Source organism: Apostichopus japonicus, chromosome 7, assembly GCF_037975245.1.
Source record: "Apostichopus japonicus isolate 1M-3 chromosome 7, ASM3797524v1, whole genome shotgun sequence".
NCBI classification, from domain to species: domain Eukaryota; kingdom Metazoa; phylum Echinodermata; class Holothuroidea; order Aspidochirotida; family Stichopodidae; genus Apostichopus; species Apostichopus japonicus.
Window position 1 is genome coordinate 19,305,884 of NC_092567.1, and position 22,186 is coordinate 19,328,069.

The window sequence follows — 22,186 nt, forward strand, 5'->3', positions numbered from 1 at the left end:
CTCATTTGAAACTAGGTCAGATTACCGGCATTAGACGTTTCTTTTTGCGCGAGTCTTCACACCCTTTAAGATTGCTGGTTCAGTAATACAAGATATTCTATGCAAGATGATTGACTCAGAATACCAGGTGGAATTAGATACATAATAATAGTCTAGTTTGCACAATGGGCGAGTTTTCTATTGTCTTGATTTCTGCTATTGTACGGTCTTTAATGTTGGGGGAGGAGAGAGAGAGAAGGTGTTCTCTTCCCAATTGAGGTGCATGGTGACGTAGGACCTCTCCTGGTGTAAACTATAATAATGTAAATGTAATATAATATGTAATATATGTAATATTCTGTATAATATACAAAATTTAATATACTACCATATATTATATATATTATATCTGATATATGTGTAACATGTATCATGTGTAATGTATAATACATAAAATATAACATGTAATGTACAATATGTAATTTGTAAGACATAGTGTGTAATATGTATTGTGCCATGTATAATATGTAATAAGTAATATAATATGTTAACACTAATTTCTCATTCGGCATGTATCCAAAAAGTTCTGGTTGACCAATATTTTGTAAGGGTGGGAAGGGAAACATGTGTGCTAGTCTCTCTATCATTTAGGCATGTAGATCCTCTTAATTCTGCACCAGCAGTAATGAGATAAATGTCTGCAACGAATCACCATTTACATCCATCATTTCCCAATTCTCGTTGAAACAGAACGGCAAGTCATAGTGCCGGGGGATTTGGAATACCCTGATGGGATAGCTGTGGATTGGGTCTCTAGGACCCTCTATTGGACCGACACCGGCAGAGATAAGATCGAGGTGTCTAGATTGGACGGGACCGCCAGAAGGGTGATCGCATACGACGACCTGGATGAACCCAGGGCTATCATTGTAGATCCAGAAAGAGGGTAAGATTTGTTCCACTTTTATTGCCTTTCCTTGTAAAATTGAGGACAAAGAGAATGTCCAGCCCTGTAAAGCAGATTAACGAAGCGGAAAGAAATTGTCTGTATTTTAAAAGGTGCAGCGGGTATCTTTACCGCCCTCTTTCCTCCTTTTAACCGTCAGGTACCTCTATTGGTCTGACTGGGGCGATCCGTCTCGCATAGAACGATCCTCTCTGGACGGCACCAACCGTACCACGCTGATAAACACACCGGAGGGTTGGCCCAATGGCATCGCCATAGATTACAAGAAGGGCCGGATCATGTGGGGCACCGCCAAGTACCGGAAGATCGAATCCGCAGACATGGAGGGTACCAACAGATCAGTCATCGTTGACAACACCAGACACATCTTTGGCTTCTCCCTGGGAGGTGAGTCAGTGGTGTCAACTAATTACAGTGAATTAGCCGGCCTGCCCAGTGGATTAAAAAACATACAGGCACAAAATTGATTTGGAACCGTATACCGAAAATTAAGAGAAAACAACAAACAGGTCAATATTCATCCCCCATAATTATTATGATTTATCACAGCTGTGTATAAGTATAAAAGCTCTGCTTTCATGAAGAATATATAATATATTAAAATATTTTAGATCTATAGGTCCTATCACTAACTTTGCCAGTAAGATATATGCATGAATTCATTAGCTGGTCACTTAGTTCAGTGGACAACGTGTGTTTGCCTAAGACCATGACTGATCATGATCTAGCCAGTCATAAATGGTGTCAGCTTCACGTCACAAAACTCCTAACTTGTATTTGGCAGTGTTGGCAGGTTTACATGACTATATAACTGCTCATGGCCAGATTTGCACGGTTTGTTAACAGCACAGAGCTGTCAGCAGTGAAGAGCGTTTCTGTGCGCAGGAGTCATTTCTAAGACTATACGAGTCTTTTTTTTGTGATGATCAAAAATCAGGTCAATCGCGATGGATGAGTTGAGGCCGGTGGCGTTCAGTCGAGTGCACGGGCCGTATAGACCTATAGTTACCTTTTTGCCTGCCTTCTTTGTAACATTTTATGTTTGGTAACCTACATTTGAATTACAGGTGATTACATATATTGGACTGATTGGAACACACAGACGATAGAAAGAGCCGAAAAGCATACCGGGCTCGGTCGAGAAGTTGTGGCCACTTTGTCCGATCTGATGGGACTCAAGGTTGTTACGCAAGATATTCTTTCAAGTAAGTTTGTTTTAACCAGAGGGAAGGGGTGGGGGGTAGGGGGAAAGAGTTGATTGGGGGATAAGATGGGGGCGGGTGCCTCTGCATTTGCCATGTTCAGATAACAGAACACCAGCCAGTTGGGACAATTTTCAGATGCTTATACCACTCGATACTCTTTCACCATATCATGCACATGTACTGACAGTATAAACAGTTTCTGACCTTTAATAGCTAATAAAAACATGATAGTCATAATGCTTAAACTGTCAGTACGGGCACTAAGAAGTGGGACATGAAAAGTTAAGTTCATAAACAAAATTCCCAACTGGGTGTAGAACTATGGGGATCAATGAATATTCAAACGGTTTAAGCTTCTGCCAAGGGAATGGCTTAATGAGACTACACATCATGCCTAACTATGAAGTCATAGTGTAATTATTATCTAGGTCTGGATTTCTAATGACTTGAGGGATTTACTTTGAAAAAGAAAATCCCCAGTCATCTAGTTTAATAGTACGGACACATTTGTAATAACTACAGTGGACAAACTTTCTTTGATATTGATTTGGGAATATATATATATAGGCTTCATATCCATTTTAATATTGTGGCTGCAAGGACCATTAGATACTATCAATGAATGTAGCGTATCTAATTATTATCACTAAGCTAGTTAAACACATTTTACCACAGAAAGTTGACTGGGATGTCATATTCTTTCTACTCTGTCTCAATAGTTTCAAATGAATGTGCGACCAACAACGGAGGGTGTTCTCACGTCTGCATCTACAACCCCCAGGGCATCTCCTGCCTCTGCCCGTCAAACATGGAGTTACTCCAAACAGACCGCAGAACCTGCGTATACCCTGGACCAGCCCTGGTCTATTGGGCAGATAACCAGATACGGAAGCTGTCCATAGATCTAAACGCTGGTACGGTCGACACGATTATTTCGGATGTGGCTGAGGTCGGTGAAACAGACACTGATGCTAGGGAAGGGAGGGTCTATTGGAGTAGCCCAAAGTTAAAGGTATGTATATGTATGTATACGTGCGTGGTATATGTATGTGTGTGTGTGTGTGTACATGTATAACCTTTTCTTAGAAAGGTAGGATATATGAAGAAGAAGAAGCATAAAACCTGAAAAAAAAGATAATTTGAAGAATACTCCGTAGTGAATTTAAGGACTAGGCCTACAATAACCCTACAAAAGTATGAAGGCACTGTGTCAAAAGGAGGGCGCTGACAGGGCTGCAGCATCCTGCAACCAGACTGCATAGGACATAGCCTTTTGTGCTGTGCATGCAGTTTGACATAATAGTCTCTGAAGGTTTGCTGAGATACTCTCTACTGTTTGGTATTGATGCAGCCTTGCTGCAGGGGATATTGCAGCTGCTGCAGCATTTCCTCTTGATACGTTGTCCAATTCAAATTTCTTAAACTCTGCTCTTTTCAGACGATCAGCAGAGCATTCATCAACGGTACCGGTCTCGAGATTATCATCGGAGTAGACGTGAAGGAACCCTCGGGGGTCAGCGTCGACTGGATGTCAAGAAACCTGTATTTCACCGATGCTGGTAATGCCCAAATAGAATTATGCAAATTAGACGGCAGTAATCGAAAAGTTCTCATCAAGGATCGTCTAAGTGGACCAAAGTCCATCGCAGCAGATCCCAAAAATGGGTAAGTGTATAATCCATTGATTTTCGATCATTGCAAATGAAAGGGCACCACAGCGATTGTACAGCAGTCACAAAGGTACTCAGGCAATTATTTCAAAATTTTAATAATTGCACCAAAGTACGAGCTAGAAAACACTTACAGGAAAGACTAAAAAAAACAGGATTGTATCGTTGTTTATCCTCCACACTTTTGATTTAGCACATTCTGAGACCAACAAGTCTATAAGTTTAATGAGGGCTTAAGTTTAATGAGGGCTCCTCTGGAAAGCAGTGCTTCTGAACTGAGCAGGACTATCCTCATTAAAGATGACAATAATAATAAATAAAATAAATAAAAAAAAAGATTGAGAGGACAGTATGAGATAACCGGCGGGAGCCGTGCTTTGCATGGCTCTATCAGGCCTGTCCCCCACATTATTCCTTATGAGATTACACATAATTGGCGGCTTGATCCTTGTGCAGTTCAAAAGGTGGCAGCTACACGGGTACCGATGGCATTTTGTCATCATCACTGCAGTGGCGGAGCTAGGGGTATTGGTCAGGAGGGGCGAGAATGGTCTGTAGGGGTGCCATCGACACTATCAGAGCTATATACAGCTCTGGACACTATCTAAGCGGAGCGCCACAACTGGTTGGCGCGTAGCGTACAAAAAAATTTTGAGTAAAGTTACTCCCTAGATCGCCGGAAATGACCCTTTCCGGGCCTGGCTAATTTGCAGATAAACGAAGAATAAATAGGTGTCATCGCCAAATTACACCAACAACATGTGACAAATGTCAATAAGTAGATGCGAGAGCAATAAAAAAGTCAATAATCACGAATAAGTAAAAAGTGGTTAAGAGCTGAAAAGGGCGCCAGCAGTCCATTTGAGTCTGTCAGGGGGGGCTTCCGCCCCCCCCCTGACTGTATGGACGCTCCGCTACTGCATCACTGTCCTTTAATGCCAAGCCCTAGCTGGCACATAGAGAATTGACCAAACAGGACATTGATCATGCATTTTAGACAGAAGCTCAACCTCCAGCAACCTTAAGAAAAGTCGATATTTAACGTTCTCCCCCCCCCCCCCCCCACCAATATCATAGCCTCAAGCTGTACCTCCCCATCTCTCAACCACACAATACCAGATAATTTATAACCTCCCTTTTTATACCTCTAAATGAACTGTTGAAGGCATTGGATTGATAAGGAAATACTTTTCTCAAAACAGGTATTTGTTTTGGACAGATTGGGGTAACATACCGACTATTGAGAGATCACTTCTGGACGGTTCAGAAAGAATGATGCTGGCAATTAACTGTCCTAGCAGTTACCTAGCAGTGGATTCTGACCAGCAACGTATATACTGGGTAGTACCCGAGGAAAACAGAATCGAATCGTGCGATATGTCTGGTAAAATATTTTAAAGCAGTACTGCCACGTCTCGACCTAATTAAACTTTAGAAACAAGTGTCCAACCTACCAGTTAGATTCATGACAATACTTAAGTGGAATATGTTTTGTACGAACACAATGGTATTTAATGTAAAGTAAGTCTGTTTGCAGAGAAAACATGTACCAATAGTCCTGGATATCTTTTAAATAAATAAAGGTAGTTTAATCTATTTATTCCAGATGACACTCCAAATGCCCAGAAACTAAATTTTATCAATGAATGAAACATGATAATGCATTCATTTATTTATCATTTCTTCAGTATGTCAGTACAATAACTTACAAAAGATTTATGGCAGAAATGTATATTACCGACTTGGAAAAAAGGTTGTAACTTTCTTTGAAACTTTTCTAGTTCTTCAAAGATTCTTCAATGAATATAAAGGGTGATGAATGATCCATCTGATATGTTTGAGACAATTCAATTGTTATGCACAATGCCTTCCTGTAGGGGACAGGAAGGGTTGAAACTTTATGCATATTGTATGTCTTTTTGTATGTGAAGACATCTCTGCTTTCTTGTGACAATTTACATGCATATATGAATGAACTGTGTATTCCTATTGGGGAAGACATTTCTCGCCTTAACAAAATTAAGTGGAATTTGTTATGTGCACAGTGTCTAATACTTGTAGTTGCCAGAAAGACATAAATTTATATAATAATAACAATAATAATAATGGACATTTATAATTTGCTGGTATCCGTCAAAAAAAAGACGCTCATGGCGCAGTTACACAAACAGTGCGACAGCAAAACAAAAAACAGTAAACATAGTACAAGACAAAAATGCAAGCAAAAATGGGCAACAGTGAACAATTAATTAAACAGTTTTCATCAGATGAGTCTTGAGAGAGCATTTAAAAGAAGAATTAATATTTTTTATTGATATTTTCTTATGATAATTTCCAAGGATAATACCCATTCTGTCTTTTCTATAAGTGAAGACGTCTTCCCTGTGGACATACGTTATTCATTGTGTATTCCTCTAGGTGAAGACAATTTTTATTGACAAAGTAACCAGCATTTGTTATAAACAATGTCTTCCTGTAGGTAAAAACAAATGGCTACTACTAGAGAAAAGACTCAAGCGACCACTGTCTCTTGCGGTGTTTGAAGGAAACATCTTATTTGCAAATTCTAGAAGAAATATTATAGAGTCTCTGGACAAACGATTCGGACAGAACCGCACGACACTGAAGGAGAACCAGTACGACGTGGCCGGATTTTCCATATACCATCCGTCTTTACAACCATGTGAGATATGGCAGTTGATTAAGATTTTTTGAATCATGCAAATTAAAATTAACGTGCATACCGTGAAAGTCCTGGTATATGGACTTGGCCGATATGGTATTCATATATATTTTCCATATTCCATATGTCTTTACAACCATGTGATATCTGGCAGTGAATTAAGATTTTCTTGTCAAATTAAAATTAAAGTATATATACCGTGAAAGTCCTGGTATATGGACTTGGCCATTAGGGTATTCATATATATTATCCATATTCCATCCGTCTTTACAAACATGTGAGATCTGGCAGTGAATTAAGATTTACTTATCATACAAATTCAAATTAAACAATATTCCATGAAAGTCCTGGTATATGGACTTGGCCAATATGGTATTCATATATATTATCCATATTCCATCCGTCTTTACAACCATGTGAGATCTGGCAGTGAATTAAGATTTACTTATCATACAAATTCAAATTAAACAATATTCCATGAAAGTCCTGGTATATGGACTTGGCCAATATGGTATTCATATATATTTTCCATATTCCATCCGTCTTTACAACCATGTGAGATCTGGCAGTGAATTAAGATTTTCTTATCATACAAATAAAAATTAACGTATATATACCGTGAAAGTCCTGGTATATGGACTTGGCCAATATGGTATTCATATATATATTCCATCTTTCTCCGTCTTTACAACCATGTGAGATCTGGCAGTGAATTAATTTTTTTTTCTTCAAAATTAACATATATAGGCTACCGTCAAAGTCCTGGTATATGGACTTGGCCAGTATGGTATTCATATAGCTTTATTTATTTAATTTATATGTTTCTAAATGGTTTCGTTTGGTTCTACATCCCAGAGTGTCTTTATTCACATTGTTCTATTCAGATAAGAAGGCATTTTGGATGTATGTGCAACTTCATAATACGTTAAAAGGAGTTACAACAACAACAATAATAACAACAACAATAATGATAATAATAATAATACAGTGAATTTATGTAGTGTCAAATCAGAAACAAGAAGTAGCTGCTCTAGGCGCTTAACGAAACAAGTCAATCGCAATCAGATGTCTATGTAAATTTAAAGATTAGTCTTTAGGTAACCCTTAAACCTAAAAAAGTTAAAAGTCAAATCAAATATTGTCTGGTAGGTGGATCCACACATAAGGAGCAGAGTAGGTTGAACATTGATACCCATATGTTACAAAATCTGGACTGGTATCAACGTCTTTTAACAGTCTACAATAAATCAAACTTAACATTTTGTGCTTAAAGACATCCTTAAGAAAACTTTTGTGGCTTGGCATTCATAAAATCAATCTTGTTTATACTACCTTTTAGTCCTTTTCCACAACCCTTGTGCCAACAACAATGGAGGCTGTGAGATCTTCTGCCTGGTAAAGCCTGGTGAGAAGGAAGGCACCTTGACCAGAGTCTGCCAGTGTCCTCTGAGTAAATACTTGAACGAAGACAAGAAGACTTGTTCAGGTAAGTCTCAACTACAACTTCTGCTTGCAAAATAATTTGTAAGAACTACATAATCAAATTCCACATGCCGCGAAAGTGTCCATTAGCTATAGGTTGCATCCAAAAACCTGCCGTTTGTACTGAACGGCAGGTTTTTTTTCCAGTTGGTTAGCTGAGTCAGTTGGGAAGCAGACCCAAGGTTCGCCGGAATTTATTAAGCTTTGGTGACGTCACACATTTTGAATTTCGGCGGTAATCGTTCAATGAGAGACGAGAAATAAATGTTGAAATAAATGTGTTGTTTTCATTAAAACCTCATTCAAATGTCTACTGAACCTGGAAACTAAGATAAAAAGGTTTCTGACTTACCACTAGCGATAAATTCGAACAGAAATACTCACAGGAAATCCGCTAAATTACAGGTGATATTTAGGTCACGGCTGCAAAAGCCGTAGCGACCGATCATGAAATCGACTCATAAAAGACTTAAAATACCGGAACAAACGCCAAATGTTCACAAACAGTTAGATAATTTCATTCCAAACACAGAAACATCCGTCAATTATCACAGTCTGCTTGAAAACGGCCGATCACAATTCATTTCACATGTCTCCAATGCTCGCGGGTGATGTTGGGCCGCCATCTTTGAAATTCTAACAAGTTAGCATCCTATATACAGCTATACATTTAACACAGCGTATGCGCTGGAATGCAACAACACAGAAGCTAGTGTACATACTTCGATCGATTTTAGCAGATGTAATAGGTTTATATAGGTTTTTGCTTGGATAAATCCATACCACAAATGAAAACATTCGTAAAATTTCAGGTTGCTAGAAAACAACCGGTCAAAATTCAGTCCACAAGGCACCGAGTGATGTTAGACAAATTCAGTGATGACTGAATTTGTATAGAAGTTAGCATCATATGATCCAGCTCTACATTCAACTCGTTTCCACGGTTCGTAGCGATATTCATAAGCACTACATAGCAGCCGATGCTCAATCACCTGGTTCGGTTTCAATTGCACGTTTCAACGATGGTGTGTGCTGGGGGAGGTGGTGGGTGATCTCAGACAAGTGATGTGCTTAGCATATTACATCACACCCTTTCTGAAACCTTGAGCATGCAATTCAATGAGTGGGGGTGTGGTTACTATCGCGAATTAATTTCTCTGCATGTGCTTAGCCTTATCATAGTAACATTGCACTGCATATTCCTTAGCATCCCATGAGAGGTGAAGTCAAAGTATATTGATAGGAACAATCCCCACCCCACCCCCACCCACAGGAGGTATCCGCCTGTTGCATAACTTGCATGGTGATGGATAAGTATGTGCAACTGCATAACTGTAATCACTTTCTTGCAAGAGACTGCAATTAAAGGTACAGAGGAGCAGAATAGCATGTTTGTCTTTAAGGAGCTGTAAATATTATTAGTCTTATGGACATGTGGTATGAGGTACAAGATCCAATTTCTGACACCTTTGACAAACAAAGAATCAAATAGAATACCAATTGTAAAGGAATTTCTCTTTTATTGGAGGAAAATTACTTTTACCTGAAAGACTGATCCCCTTAAAGAAAATGTTAAAAGAAACCTTAAAAGAATTACTTGTTAATAATTAGAGAAGAGGTTAAGCAATACTTAGTAGTTTGTACTAAGGTGTTGTTCATCTAATATATGAACACACTATACTTTTGATAGTTGCTCATTAGAAAACCTCAATTTTAAATTGATTTGAAACACATAAAAAATAATGTTACCATGCTGTATTTGCCACAAATATGCTAGATATTCAAGTATGGTCACCTTTGTCAAAATTCTTAAACTATTTGTATTTTTCCTCACTGGGACATTCAGTCACCTTGTTTGTTCCTCAAAATGTCTGAGAACAATTCGAAGAGTAAAGACCTCAAGGAAAGTACTTTTTGAAAACTTCGAGCAATTATAGCGTGCTATAATTTGGGGCCTATACTAACTACCTTTAGAAATCATTCGAAACACTTCAAAGCAACACAACAGATACAGTATAAAGACGCTTTTCCATAAATGTAAGTTAAAAGGTGAAATGAAATTTTAATTGAAAGAATTGGATGACTATGTCTTCAATGAACTGTTTTGGTACAGCCAAAGTAAAGGAAATGTTTCATGCTCAATGAACAAACACTCATGACAAAATAATTGTTTGGTAAGTTTATGTGAGTGAGATTGAATAAACTGACTTAAGCATTTTACTTCTGTTCTTAGCAAGCACATTAAGATGTTTATGAGGTGTCAGCAAATACGTAACGAGAAAATTCAGGGTGAAAGAACAGTGTAACAACCTGTGCGATAGCAAAACTTTCACAATTTCTCCACTTGCGTTTTTGCAAGGACCAGCAAATTGATCTGACTTGGAAAAAATTGTATGTGAACTAACACATTACTTTACACTCTTGACTGGAAATGACTTGATTAGTAGTCTGTTGAAACAAGCTTTAATTAAAATATCTATTATACCTTGGTGAACAAATGCCATATTACTGTATAGGGTTAATGGGCCTCCCAATCTTAGTATTAAGCCACATCCCCTCATTAATATACATAATCAATATACCAAATATTATCATTTACCTGACATCGGCCAACAACCACAATGTCTCAATGCAGTTAGACCAATTGCTGGGACTATATTTTTGAAACATTAACTTTGAAATTGTGGCCTCATTAGTATTCATGATGAGTACCACGACTTGTCATTATTTGAAATTTGTCAGGTTTGACCCTGTGACAAAGCAACAAGAACAGGTCACTTTTACCCATTAGATTGTGTCTACAGAGTGAATTATCCACGGTAGGTGTCACATATGCATAAACACAAAGATCAACTTGAGCCTTATTGAATGCTTAGGTTCGTGTACTTTCTGCAAGGAACAAAAGATGCACAATTGACTTTCCATTCCACCGCAACATTATTTCAACCTGGACCTACAAAAACAACCACATGCAATTGCATCAATATTTGCCACATGATGTATGACAATGAAGATAATATGGTGGGGTTTTTATTTTACACATGCATATTTGTTGAAACTGTGAATAATGTAAAAAAAAAACACATTAAGGAAGCAACTTGAAATAATTGCAGGCTACAATTGTCTCGAATATCGATGCATGTACTATATCCCAACTGCCCACAAAGGAGAATCCAACCCGCAGATGCAGAAAGAGTCCTGAAAATAAAAGAAAACAAAAATAAATATTAACAGAACATTGGATAATAGGAGACAATATTTAAAGTCACATGACGAATGACTTCACATTGCTTTTAAATGCAACAGGCAGAGATTAGTTGCAACAAGCCCATATTACATAACATTGTAATGGAACTTGTAAATGCATTTTCTCTCTGAAAATGACAGAGACATACAACAGTACAAGTTGAAGAACTTTGAAACAAAGTGAAATGGGCACATGCACAACCCCCCCAAAAAATAAGTGCAATATGAATTCACACACAAAAAGGATACTACCAAAATGTGTTGCGAACAATGTACAAAAATTCAGTGCAGAACCAATGTTCACCAGTCACTGACTCGACCAACCTATGTATCTAGGTACACCGGATTAAATCACACAAGGGTAAAACTACTTAGTACTAACCAGAGCCGACCAAGGCAGTACCTCTTTTTTAAATGTAAGCTTTTTAATTTTCAAGTACTATTATATGTACTAGTACTTATAATACTACTAGTAGCTGGGCTGGTATGAAGGTACTGTATTGCCATTGCTGACAACCACCAGTGGCAGAAGTCAGTAGTAAACTTAAAATTACCAGCATAGGCCTAGTATTGTGTAGTTGTACTGTAGGGTCCTACTGCTCGGTCACTACAGTACTACTGTAGCACTACCCTAAAATTCAAGGAAACGACATTGTATTCGTAAACAATGTCTAACATCATTCATAAACACAAGGTCCCCTAATATGAATACACTGTACTGTAGAATACTTAAAACTATAACCCTAGGCTACACACTATGGTAATGCGCATACACATGTACATATGCAATTAACCACGATAGGATACGTTGATGCAGGTGATCAAGAGGAACCTTACAAATGTCACTTTAATTCAACCCAGAATGCTGGAACAACTCCGAATTTAGCCCCAAATCATTGTTCAATTTGTTTTATACCATCGACCGGACGATGGAGGTAGAACCTTCTTGAAAACGGAAAATGTGCAATTCGAAAGATGAAAGGTTTTAACTCACGTTTCGTTTTTATTTTTCAAGCCCGGGCGAAGAAATTTCCGAATTTCATCCACATCGTGAGTCCGACATCGTCGCAAACAGATATTTAATGAATATTTAACTTCTTTTCTTCAAGGTTTTGGTTCAAGCAATTCGAATGCTGCTCTATGAATATGTATTAAAACGGATTTTCAGACGATATCCAAGCTGCAGTGTACTGAAATGTAGTGATGGACTAAGCTCCCACAATGCATTTCACCGCTTTTGCGAAGTGTTTAATGATTGCGAAATAACGGTCAAAAGTCGCAGTCTGATTTCTGACTGAGTGATCAGTCCCATCTTTTCGCACCATAGTTGAGCTGCCTATTCGTCTATTAGGCAACTCTTCACACAGCTAGTAGCCAAATCACTATCAAATCAAGGCAGACATGGCAAGGTGTGAACAAATCAACTCTTCCAAACTCACCAATCTCAGTCTGTTTAAAGGAGAGATAAAGTTTAAGTATTAAAGTTGAGGTCAAGAGAGCTGAAAAATGCAACCTATGGTCAATGGACTGATTCTTGTCATGCACCTCTGTGGCAATACATTCCAGGAGTGGCAGAGCCAGCCTGGGGGACTGTCGTAAAAAAACTTGACGTGTCCCTATTCATAAATTAACAGTGCCTTCCCACCCCTCCCCCCAATCCCCCACTTTTGGAAAAGGCTACTACTATACACATCAAGGTGTTTGATAACTCTTATATCATTTCACATATTAAAAACATTCACAATATTTCCCCAGCTGTCTTACACCCCCCCCCCCCCTCTCCCTATAATGCATACACACACACAAGCTGAACCAGGTAAGTTGACCCACATACATACCTCTTTGCCTAACTCTTCCACTCCTAATTGTCACCAAATTTAATAATTTTTATCTTTCAGAATTATATTAAATCACCGTAATTTATTTTTGACATTTTCATTATCCACCCCCCCCCCCCACCACATTTTTTTCCTATGGTTAATTGAACCACATACATACCACTTTTCCCAGCTCTTCCACTCCCATTTAACACCAACTATATAATACTTATTTCTCATGCATATTATATTAAATCACAATTTATTTATGACATTTTTCTCTCTTTCTACCCCCCCCCTCCCTCCCCCACTTTTTCTTCCTGTTACAGAATTTTCCAACTATCTCATCGTCAGTGCCAATAACTTTTTTCACCGGATTCCCATCGACTCGGCCGAAGGACAAGACACCGTGCTTCCCATACGACTGCCGTCCCAGGAAGTGGTCAAAGCTCTGGACTTCGATCCCGTAGATCACATGATATACTGGATCGACGCAAACACAAAAACCATAAAGAGAGCTCCCGAGTTTGGAACAAAGGTTTGTCAAGGAAGAATATATTTGGAGGAATTTTGAAATTAAGCTTTCCGTTTCTTTCTAGATGCAACACATAACTATAAAACAAAAGAAACCAACCGCCTCCTCCCCCCCCCCCCCACATTAAGAAAAACTCCAAGATTTGTATGGCCTTAAATCACTTCTTTACAATGCATTTTAATTTTGTTTTCCATACATAAAGATATGTTCAATGTCATCCAGTGGGTTGCTCTGTTGATTTAAATATGAGAGAACCTATTTTGGTTGGGTTATTAGTTATTCATGATTGAAACCATGCCTTTGCTGGGTGGATATGTGCGCATTATAAATCATTGTTATTATTATTATTATTATTTATTAATGACTAGCTATATATCAACATGAAGGCTTTCACTGTTATGGCAGTCTCATCACTAGTTTACCCTTAAAGGAGCATTACAGTAATATAAATATATAAAATATATATAATAATAATAATAATAATACTGGTGCTATACTGGTGCTGTGACCAAGGGGATAAAGGCGGTGGCATTTGAAGCAATGAGGCTTAACAATCGTGAGGTTCCGGGTTGGATCCCTGGCCGGGTCATAGTAAGGTGGGTCTTTCATCCAAGAGCTATGGTTTTTCCATCTGAAAGGACTTTCTAAAATTGAAATGATTCCAAATCTGAGTTAAAGTGTTGAATTGGAAGCCACCTGACGTGTAAGTTGTAATGCATAAACCCTTGCAGGTTTCTTCCACATTTGTGATCGCTTAGCATCGTAAACATAATTGCTGATTATTATTATTATTATGATTAGTGTTAGTATTATTATGATTATTTATTTTAAAGTGAATATTTTGACAACTGGAATAGCTATCTAACATGACCAGTACTGAAATGTCCTTATATTTTCTTTCTTTTTAATGAAATATCAAGAATAAAATTCTGTTAATTAACGAATTGACTCATAAAGTACTTCCATGCAGCACTAGGTCAGCTCCTTGCAAACATAGCAACATATATCATTGGGATAAACAAGAATGCAAGGAAAACAGAGATTAATGTGAAAATATGAAAGATATGCCTGGACAGATCAGCCAATATCATTATTCTTTTGCCTTTGAGCTATAGAACCAGGAGAGGCATTAAGTATATATTATAAAGTAATATAATGAAAAGTGATATAGAAATAGATATAGCGATATAACAGTGCGCCCAAATTTGTCTCGTCATTTTCCGCTTGCTTTTGATAGACTAATGTTCAAAATCTTTATACAAAAATTTTATACAAGCTTTCCATGATTATGATTCTGTATGATCAGTTTCTATATGTCACTCAATCATTCTCCAGCCAGAATTATTCATGGATTATTTTCCCGGTATTTCGGAGTTCGATCCTTTCGACATCATCGTGGATCCCTACAACCGTATTCTGATCTTTTCTGACGAGACGAATAACTTAATCGGCTTTACTAAATTGGAGCACAGAAATGCGTCGAGCATTCTCTTTGAAGGAGCTGACAAGAGGCCGAGGTATCTTGGGTTACTTCCAGAAAAGGGGTAAGCATGAAAGCTGGCTCTCCCAATGATGATATTGAGGAAAATGAAAAAAATTAAACCATTGTTGACTATAACAAGTGCGATGATTTTGTGCTAGGTAAGGTCAATAAATGACGGTCAAGCCTGCCTATAGTAAAACAGTCCTCCTCAAATTCACTCAAGCATTAATAAGTTGTTACTTGATAGCATAAACTACACCAAGTACTCCTGTGAGGATTCATCCTTGAGCGCACCTAATTAATTGACCAGCCACCTGTATGATTGTAACCACAAGTGCTCTAATGGCTAGCAATTTACTTTCCTGTGTGAAGACAAATTTGGCTTGACCACTGATATAGTACACTCTGTGTTTAGTCATGAATATGTGCAGAGGAGTGTTCAGTATGACTTACATATTAGGAACTCGGTAGATAATAAATCTCCCCTGTTTTTGGCAAAGATCGTAATGTATGACAACAAGGTAAAAGCAGGGATGACACGAATGGTAGATATAAAGTGTAACACAGTGACGACACCATGTGTGACCAGATAGAGTATAATTAGAGATAACAGCAATAATGTGTGATAGCTGTTGAATGGTAAGCAATGATATAATACCGTCGTGTTATATCATGAGAAAAAGGTTAGCAGGTATGACATGTGATAGGATAGATAAATGATAAGGAGTGATACCAACATGATAGATGAGAATAAATGTCAACAGTTTTTCCTGTATTTGATTATCACAATAGTTTTAAACCACATATTGCAGAATCATATGTATTTTTTTATTTATTTATTATTTTCCAATTTTTTAGTCGTTTGTACTGGACCGACAGCAAACCTAAGTCGCCCAAGATAATGAGCTCGTCTTTGGACATGACAGACACCGGCATAATTTACCGGTTGTTTCGTCACCCGACAGCGTATACTCTGGATAAAGAATCGCACAGAATGTTCTGGATGGACACCCTGACACATGGCATCGAAATCTGCAATGTTGAAGGTATGTATGAAGAGAAAAGAAAAATGTTACTTCAGAAAATCCTTACCTGCGTTTGGACAAAATGAGTTACGAAACTTTCAGTTTTGTTAAAATTTTTGCCCAAAATATGTATGTGTGGGTGTATGTGTGTATGTATGTATCTTAAATCCTCCTGCAAGCAGAAAGACGCCTCGATCATTGGCTTATCAAGCCGCAAGCCGACCGAAGTCAGTCTCTTAGATTCATATTTAACGTCCATGATTATGAATTGTCGATTGTCAACAACTCTGTAACTGGACGACATACATTAATTTGGGAGTGACTCTAACCGAGGGTTCGAACCGGGGGAACCTGGGAGTGACTCGAAATATGGGTACATATAATTATGTTGTCTCTATGTTTTTAAAGTCTAACAATCTCATTTCAGTTAAAGAAAGGTGAGAGGAATAGTCGATGTGTTGGTGGAGGGGGGGGGGGGTTGGGGGGTGTGGTACAGGGGTACAGTATAGCAGTGGTTGTACTTGTAATATCCATCCCTAATTCATTTCTATCTTCTTGAAATCGTTTAGAACATCTCCGCAAGGGGCAGATTATGAACTGTGCCGAAATGTCCATGACTCTGTGGAGAAAGCAAACCAGTGGGCCTACCAAGAGATTCGTTCAAGGTAATTCAGTCATGTATGATTATCGTACAGTCAGTCACTGAATGGTAACAAGACATGAGCTGTATAGTATATAGCATTCATTTACAATCTTCAAAAGCAAGTTGGAGTAAAATTGTCAGTGTACTTGTTCATGCATGTTAAAAAAATAACTTGAAGCTGTACTGTTGAATATGGACCTGTGCATTTAGCATAGAGAGTAATTAAGTGACTGTGTTTGCATTACCATGCTCACTGGATGATATATAGCTGTCAACCGTTAACATACATTATTTATAACATTCAATGCAAATGCAATACAGTCAAACTTCAGATTCCATTATTTATACATACATGGAAGCTGCATGTTTGGACACGGACCTGTTTTACATACATTATTTATAACATTTAATGCAAATGCAATACAGTCAAACTTCAGATTCCATTATTTATACATACATGGAAGCTGCATGTTTGGACACGGACCTGCGCATAGCATTGATAGTAAGTAACTGTGCTTGATTACCACTGACACAAGTCAATTTATATACAACAAACTTTGATCATATGCTGTGTAGTACATACAACTAGAGGACAGATTCCATTTGCAGACTGACATATGACGGCTGTACAGCCACACACAGACATGCTCATAGCACAAACATGCCTGTTCTTCATCAACAAGTTCAAGGCATGAAAGATGCTGTCCGTTCATTTAATATAACATCCAATGCAGTTTCCGTACTTATTGTTCAAGACAGCCCTGTACAACAGTATACAGACATTTGTGTAGCACGTACGTTTAGATAAAGGCAAAAGTGCTCGGTTCAAAAGATTCCAAATCATCAATTGATTTATACAGGTAAATAAATTAAAAAAAAAAAAAAAAAAATCAGTTTATTGGTTAACTTTTTTTGTAAGAATTTGAATTTCTGTTAACGTTTAGATTTTCATTGTGGTACATCCGTTGAGAATGAGATGATGGGCACTGCGTCAGGGATTACCGTCTACAAGAACGACCTTTACTGGATCGACAAAGACAGCAACGTGATAGCGACGAGGGACATCTATGGACGAGGCAAAGTCACCAACTTTCGAGAAAATATGGTTGGACTATCAGATCTGAAAGCAGTGACAGAGAATATTAAAAGTAAGTTTGATATCATCATGCATTATTTCATATATGCTCTGATCTAAACAAAACAAGACATTTATGACATTTTGAATACATTACTTTACTGGGACTTACCAAATAATGATACTTCCTGTTTGTATATTAATGCCTACTTTGTTAGTAGTGTTGTGTTGTTTAAGCACGCTCTGACTCGATGAAGATTACAAGGAGTTATAGAACTGGATTAAACGTTGTGTCTCCATGAGACTGCATATGCCATATTTTCCTCGTCTTATTGGTGGCAGCATTTAACAATAGCTACGAGTACAATAATCGGTTACGACACAAATAATTTATCTAGTAACACTATTAAATTGCAATGCTATGGATGGAGAAGGGAAAGATGATGCTTTGCTGGTAGGGGAAGGGGCAAGGGGAAGAGGGGGGGCTTTGATCTAGGGGTACTCCTATTCTTATGTTTCTATTTTTCTCATTTAATTTTACATTGTTTAGTGATTTATTTTGCGACTGAATGTTAGAAAAGTGGGGCAACAACTTTGGGGCCCCTACGGTACAAGGTTACCTTTGCTTGGGTGGGGATCGCATAATCCAAATCCTATATTTAATAGGACAGTATGGTGGAAAGGACACTATTGTCAACATTACTGTCTGTCCATTTTTCGAACACTGTTACTGTTGGGAGGACTGTGGGCCAAACCATGACTGTATATTAGGTCACCCTACAGTTATCCTTTTATCTGCAAACAATTCTTAATCCAATTGATCAAACGTGGGGGTGGGGGTGGGGGGGTGGGGGGAGGTGGTGAAGATAATTTAAGCCTTTTGACATTCCAATTCATCTTTCTAAATTAGTTATTATAAACTGTTTTATAATAATTTGTTATGAATGCATCCAATTGTTACATATGCATTAGTAAGCTAGCTCTTAATTAACGTATTTAATTGATCTAACTTTTGTTATCATCGTTATTTATTAGGAAGTCACCTTTGTTATAATGGAGGAGGTTGCTCCCATCTCTGCATCATAAATATTCATGAAGAAATCCAGTGTTCCTGTCCAAAGTATTTGACCTTAGCAGCTGATGGCAGGACATGCAAGGGTAAGTCACCTTAACAACATATTCGAAAATTATTTCTGATAACAAATTTAAGTTATGTTCCAGAACTAATAGTCTTCATTTTATCTTCTTATTTTATAAAGTGAAGAAATGGCTGAGTTCAGCCTATTTTGTAACAACTTTCTGTAAAAATTTAGATGGCAACATACAGAAACGTTGTACTCTCAGCCGAAGCCAAAATGAATTAATGGGGTCACACATCTGGGGTCTATGCATGCTAAGTTCTTCAATACCGCCCTCATTACCCTTTCGAGACATTTCATACTGTAGTTTTGATTGTTCTTTTGTTTATATAGTTCCAACAAGTTGTGGGGAAGGACAGTTTGAATGCACATCTGGTATTGTCGTCTGCATTCCTCTGATGTGGAGGTGCGACCAGATGGAGGAGTGTGCCGATGGATCGGATGAGGTTGGATGCCAAACATAGGTACAATTAACTTCTTTCTTCACATCAATTAAAATCCTATCGCTCTGAGTCATTTGAAAGAGAGGGCACTGCAAAAGATTTGCAATTGGACTGGCCGATCCGGTATCCAATAAAAAAAAGTGACAGATTATTTTGGCTCTGAAAAAAAAATTGCAGAGATTTTGGACTGCTTATCGACGTGGCTCCATGTAATTCGTGTTTTGGACGTACTAGCTGTGTACGTGTTTCACTATTTCGCGATACAAAATGCTACGAGGATGTGTTTTTTTCGATGATAATATAAAGATGCAGAAAATTCCAGCAATTTTTGCAGCGAAAAGCAATCGGCTTAAATATTTTGTCATACCATGATTTTTTGTTATTGAAAATATTTCCCTCCATCTTCTCTTTGCACAACTAATAGATTCAATCCATGATCAGTCCAGAGGACGATTCTCCATCTTCACTTTGAATGTCCGGATATCAGTACTGCTATAATTAAAATATGCTGCAAAGGGTCGAGCCTCGTTCACGGTGGAGAAGGCAAGGGGGGAATCAAGATCATGGTGTGGGACACTAGCGTAGTCTGGATCAGTACCAACAATCCTGGCCTCCCTCACGACGAAGGTCGTGACCCTGCAAGGGCGATCAAAGGTTGTGCTGTGGACGCTCGTGGGATTAAGCATAAACTGGCGTAACATACGGAGGAACGTACAGGACAAAACCCTCACAGTTAAATGTAAACAATCATCATGACCTTTTTGCAATTGCATAATGTTCTTTTGTTCATAGGCTGATCGATCCCCCTTGCGTTCTCATATGTAGAAGTTTCAGGGGTCAGTTGTATTTACTCTCCAGGGAAAAAGCAGGATTCTGGTTCTTCTTGCATTCACAGATGTGAACAAGGCTCTTGTTCACATCTGAGAATTTTGCAAGGAGGATGAGAATGTTGCTTGATTGTTGCTTTGATTGGTTTATACAGTCAATGCAAACAACCTGCTTGGTTTCAGTTATTATACAACTGAAAATATATTTAACAGAAGTTTATAAGAACTTTTATTTTCACTGCAGCAGCTACCAGAGTTTTTTATGATTATAAATCATCATAAATACTTTTCTAATATAATATTTCTTCATATTTTAATACTGTAAATTTCAGCTAGGCTTATATACTGATGGTGCTGTAACCAAGACAACGAAATGCTGCATTTTATCATATATTCCATTAATTATTCAACTTGTAAATGTGTTCAAATGACAATTGGTTTATCACTCTGTGAAAATATCTGGTGATGTGTAAGTATTCTTTTACAATGAAAAAAGCAAAAACAAAGATATTTTAAATGCAAAGCTTTTCCTTCAATCTTTGTATTTCTTTGTGTGCTAAAATATATAAGTAACTCTTTCAATTTTTAATTTCTGAGATGGATACAGGGTTTTTTCAAACTAGCTGAAAATTAAAACTTCAAGCTATTAACATGATCTAAAAATGGTGCCATGGTTTTCTGGATCAACCCTATACTAACATTATACCTTAAAGGCATTGAAGACTCGCCCCAAACCATGTGCGGCCATATGAAAAAGTTAACTTTCCGTTGCTTGCAAGTGAAGTTTTTCTCTTGTCGCTACAAAATGCAGACAGTAATGAAACATGATACCTTGTTATCTTTAGCTGGACCTGAGATGTCCATGGCTGTATCGTTTATACACTGTGCTGTGGGTATTGACCGCAGATGTATGTACTGACTGTACACGAGTGTCTTATTATCGACGGTAGCAAGCTGTGTGTGTATTTTCTGGGATCGATGGTGGTGTCTAACACTTCTGTTACACCTCATTCGAAACTAGGTCAGATTACCGGCATTAGAAGTTTCTTTTTGCGCAAGTCTTCACACCCTTTAAAGATATGACAAACAAAGCAGAGGAAAATTACAAAGGTTTCAGATCCTAGTGGAGACTTTGACATCACAGATTTTAAAAAACTTATAGCTATTTAGACAAAAGTTTTAAACCAGGATTATGGATATCACCCAAAACAGAGCAAGATTTTGCTGTTTCGATTAAAGTTGTTCTGAAATTTCTTAACAGTGATCTCTATTATAAACACTAAAGATATTGGTTAAGTTTGTAATTATATGGTATTGGCTAAGTATGAGCTGATGCAGGAGTTTAAACAGGATGGCGGGTGTGACCCTTGGGTCCTTGAAGTCTCATCCCATATGGGGCTTTGGGTTCTCCACCAGAAAAAATTAAAATACTAGATGGAAAATGGTAAATGTTAGGGCTGTCTATATAATTAGTGCTTTGGTTTCTGTGCTTTTGTACGTGGGATTGAAAAAGGGGATTTTCATCCCAATCACGCCTGGATCCAAACGAGTCAGCATGCTACGATGCGAATGAACCCTTTGGACTTCTTTTGGCATTCCAGAGTTGCCAACTTCGGGATACATCTCTTTGCTGTATCAAGGAATCTATATCCAGAGGCATGCACAGGATTTCAAAGAAGGACACGGGGGGGGGGGGGGGGGAGGGATTCCACTTTCTTCTGACTGGTAACGGTAGGGGCCTGAACCAATATCATGGAAGTACCATAGGTGAATCAAGGATTTTTTGAATAAAGAATGGGGGTAAAATTTTAGTCACATCAAATGGTGCATTCTGTGGCATGTTTAGCCTATAACTGAGATCTATATAATTAGTATAGATCTAAATGAAAGGTGGTACTACTTTGTGTGAAGTTGAAAAGAGGGTGAAGGGCCCGGGGGGGGGGTGGGTGGTTCCCCATAGTAGTGAT

The 22,186-nt window shown here is 38.0% G+C and overlaps 1 protein-coding gene across 3 annotated transcripts in view; it reads left to right on the forward strand.

Moving 5' to 3' along the window:
- LOC139969623 (low-density lipoprotein receptor-related protein 6-like) overlaps nt 1-20,731 on the forward strand; it is a 47,983-nt gene extending 27,252 nt beyond the window's left edge. For all 3 annotated transcript variants that reach the window (XM_071974743.1, XM_071974741.1, XM_071974742.1), the window contains exons 6-21: nt 730-925; nt 1,086-1,333; nt 2,014-2,151; nt 2,871-3,163; nt 3,590-3,816; nt 5,024-5,205; nt 6,301-6,504; nt 7,844-7,990; nt 13,379-13,587; nt 14,920-15,128; nt 15,926-16,113; nt 16,662-16,757; nt 17,680-17,883; nt 18,846-18,968; nt 19,283-19,413; nt 19,817-20,731. In XM_071974743.1, coding sequence (XP_071830844.1) covers nt 730-925; nt 1,086-1,333; nt 2,014-2,151; nt 2,871-3,163; nt 3,590-3,816; nt 5,024-5,205; nt 6,301-6,504; nt 7,844-7,990; nt 13,379-13,587; nt 14,920-15,128; nt 15,926-16,113; nt 16,662-16,757; nt 17,680-17,883; nt 18,846-18,968; nt 19,283-19,413 — 2,795 coding nt within the window. In that variant the 3' untranslated portion in view covers nt 19,817-20,731. The remainder of the gene's footprint in view (nt 1-729; nt 926-1,085; nt 1,334-2,013; nt 2,152-2,870; nt 3,164-3,589; nt 3,817-5,023; nt 5,206-6,300; nt 6,505-7,843; nt 7,991-13,378; nt 13,588-14,919; nt 15,129-15,925; nt 16,114-16,661; nt 16,758-17,679; nt 17,884-18,845; nt 18,969-19,282; nt 19,414-19,816) is intronic.
- Nucleotides 20,732-22,186: the final 1,455 nt, after the last annotated feature.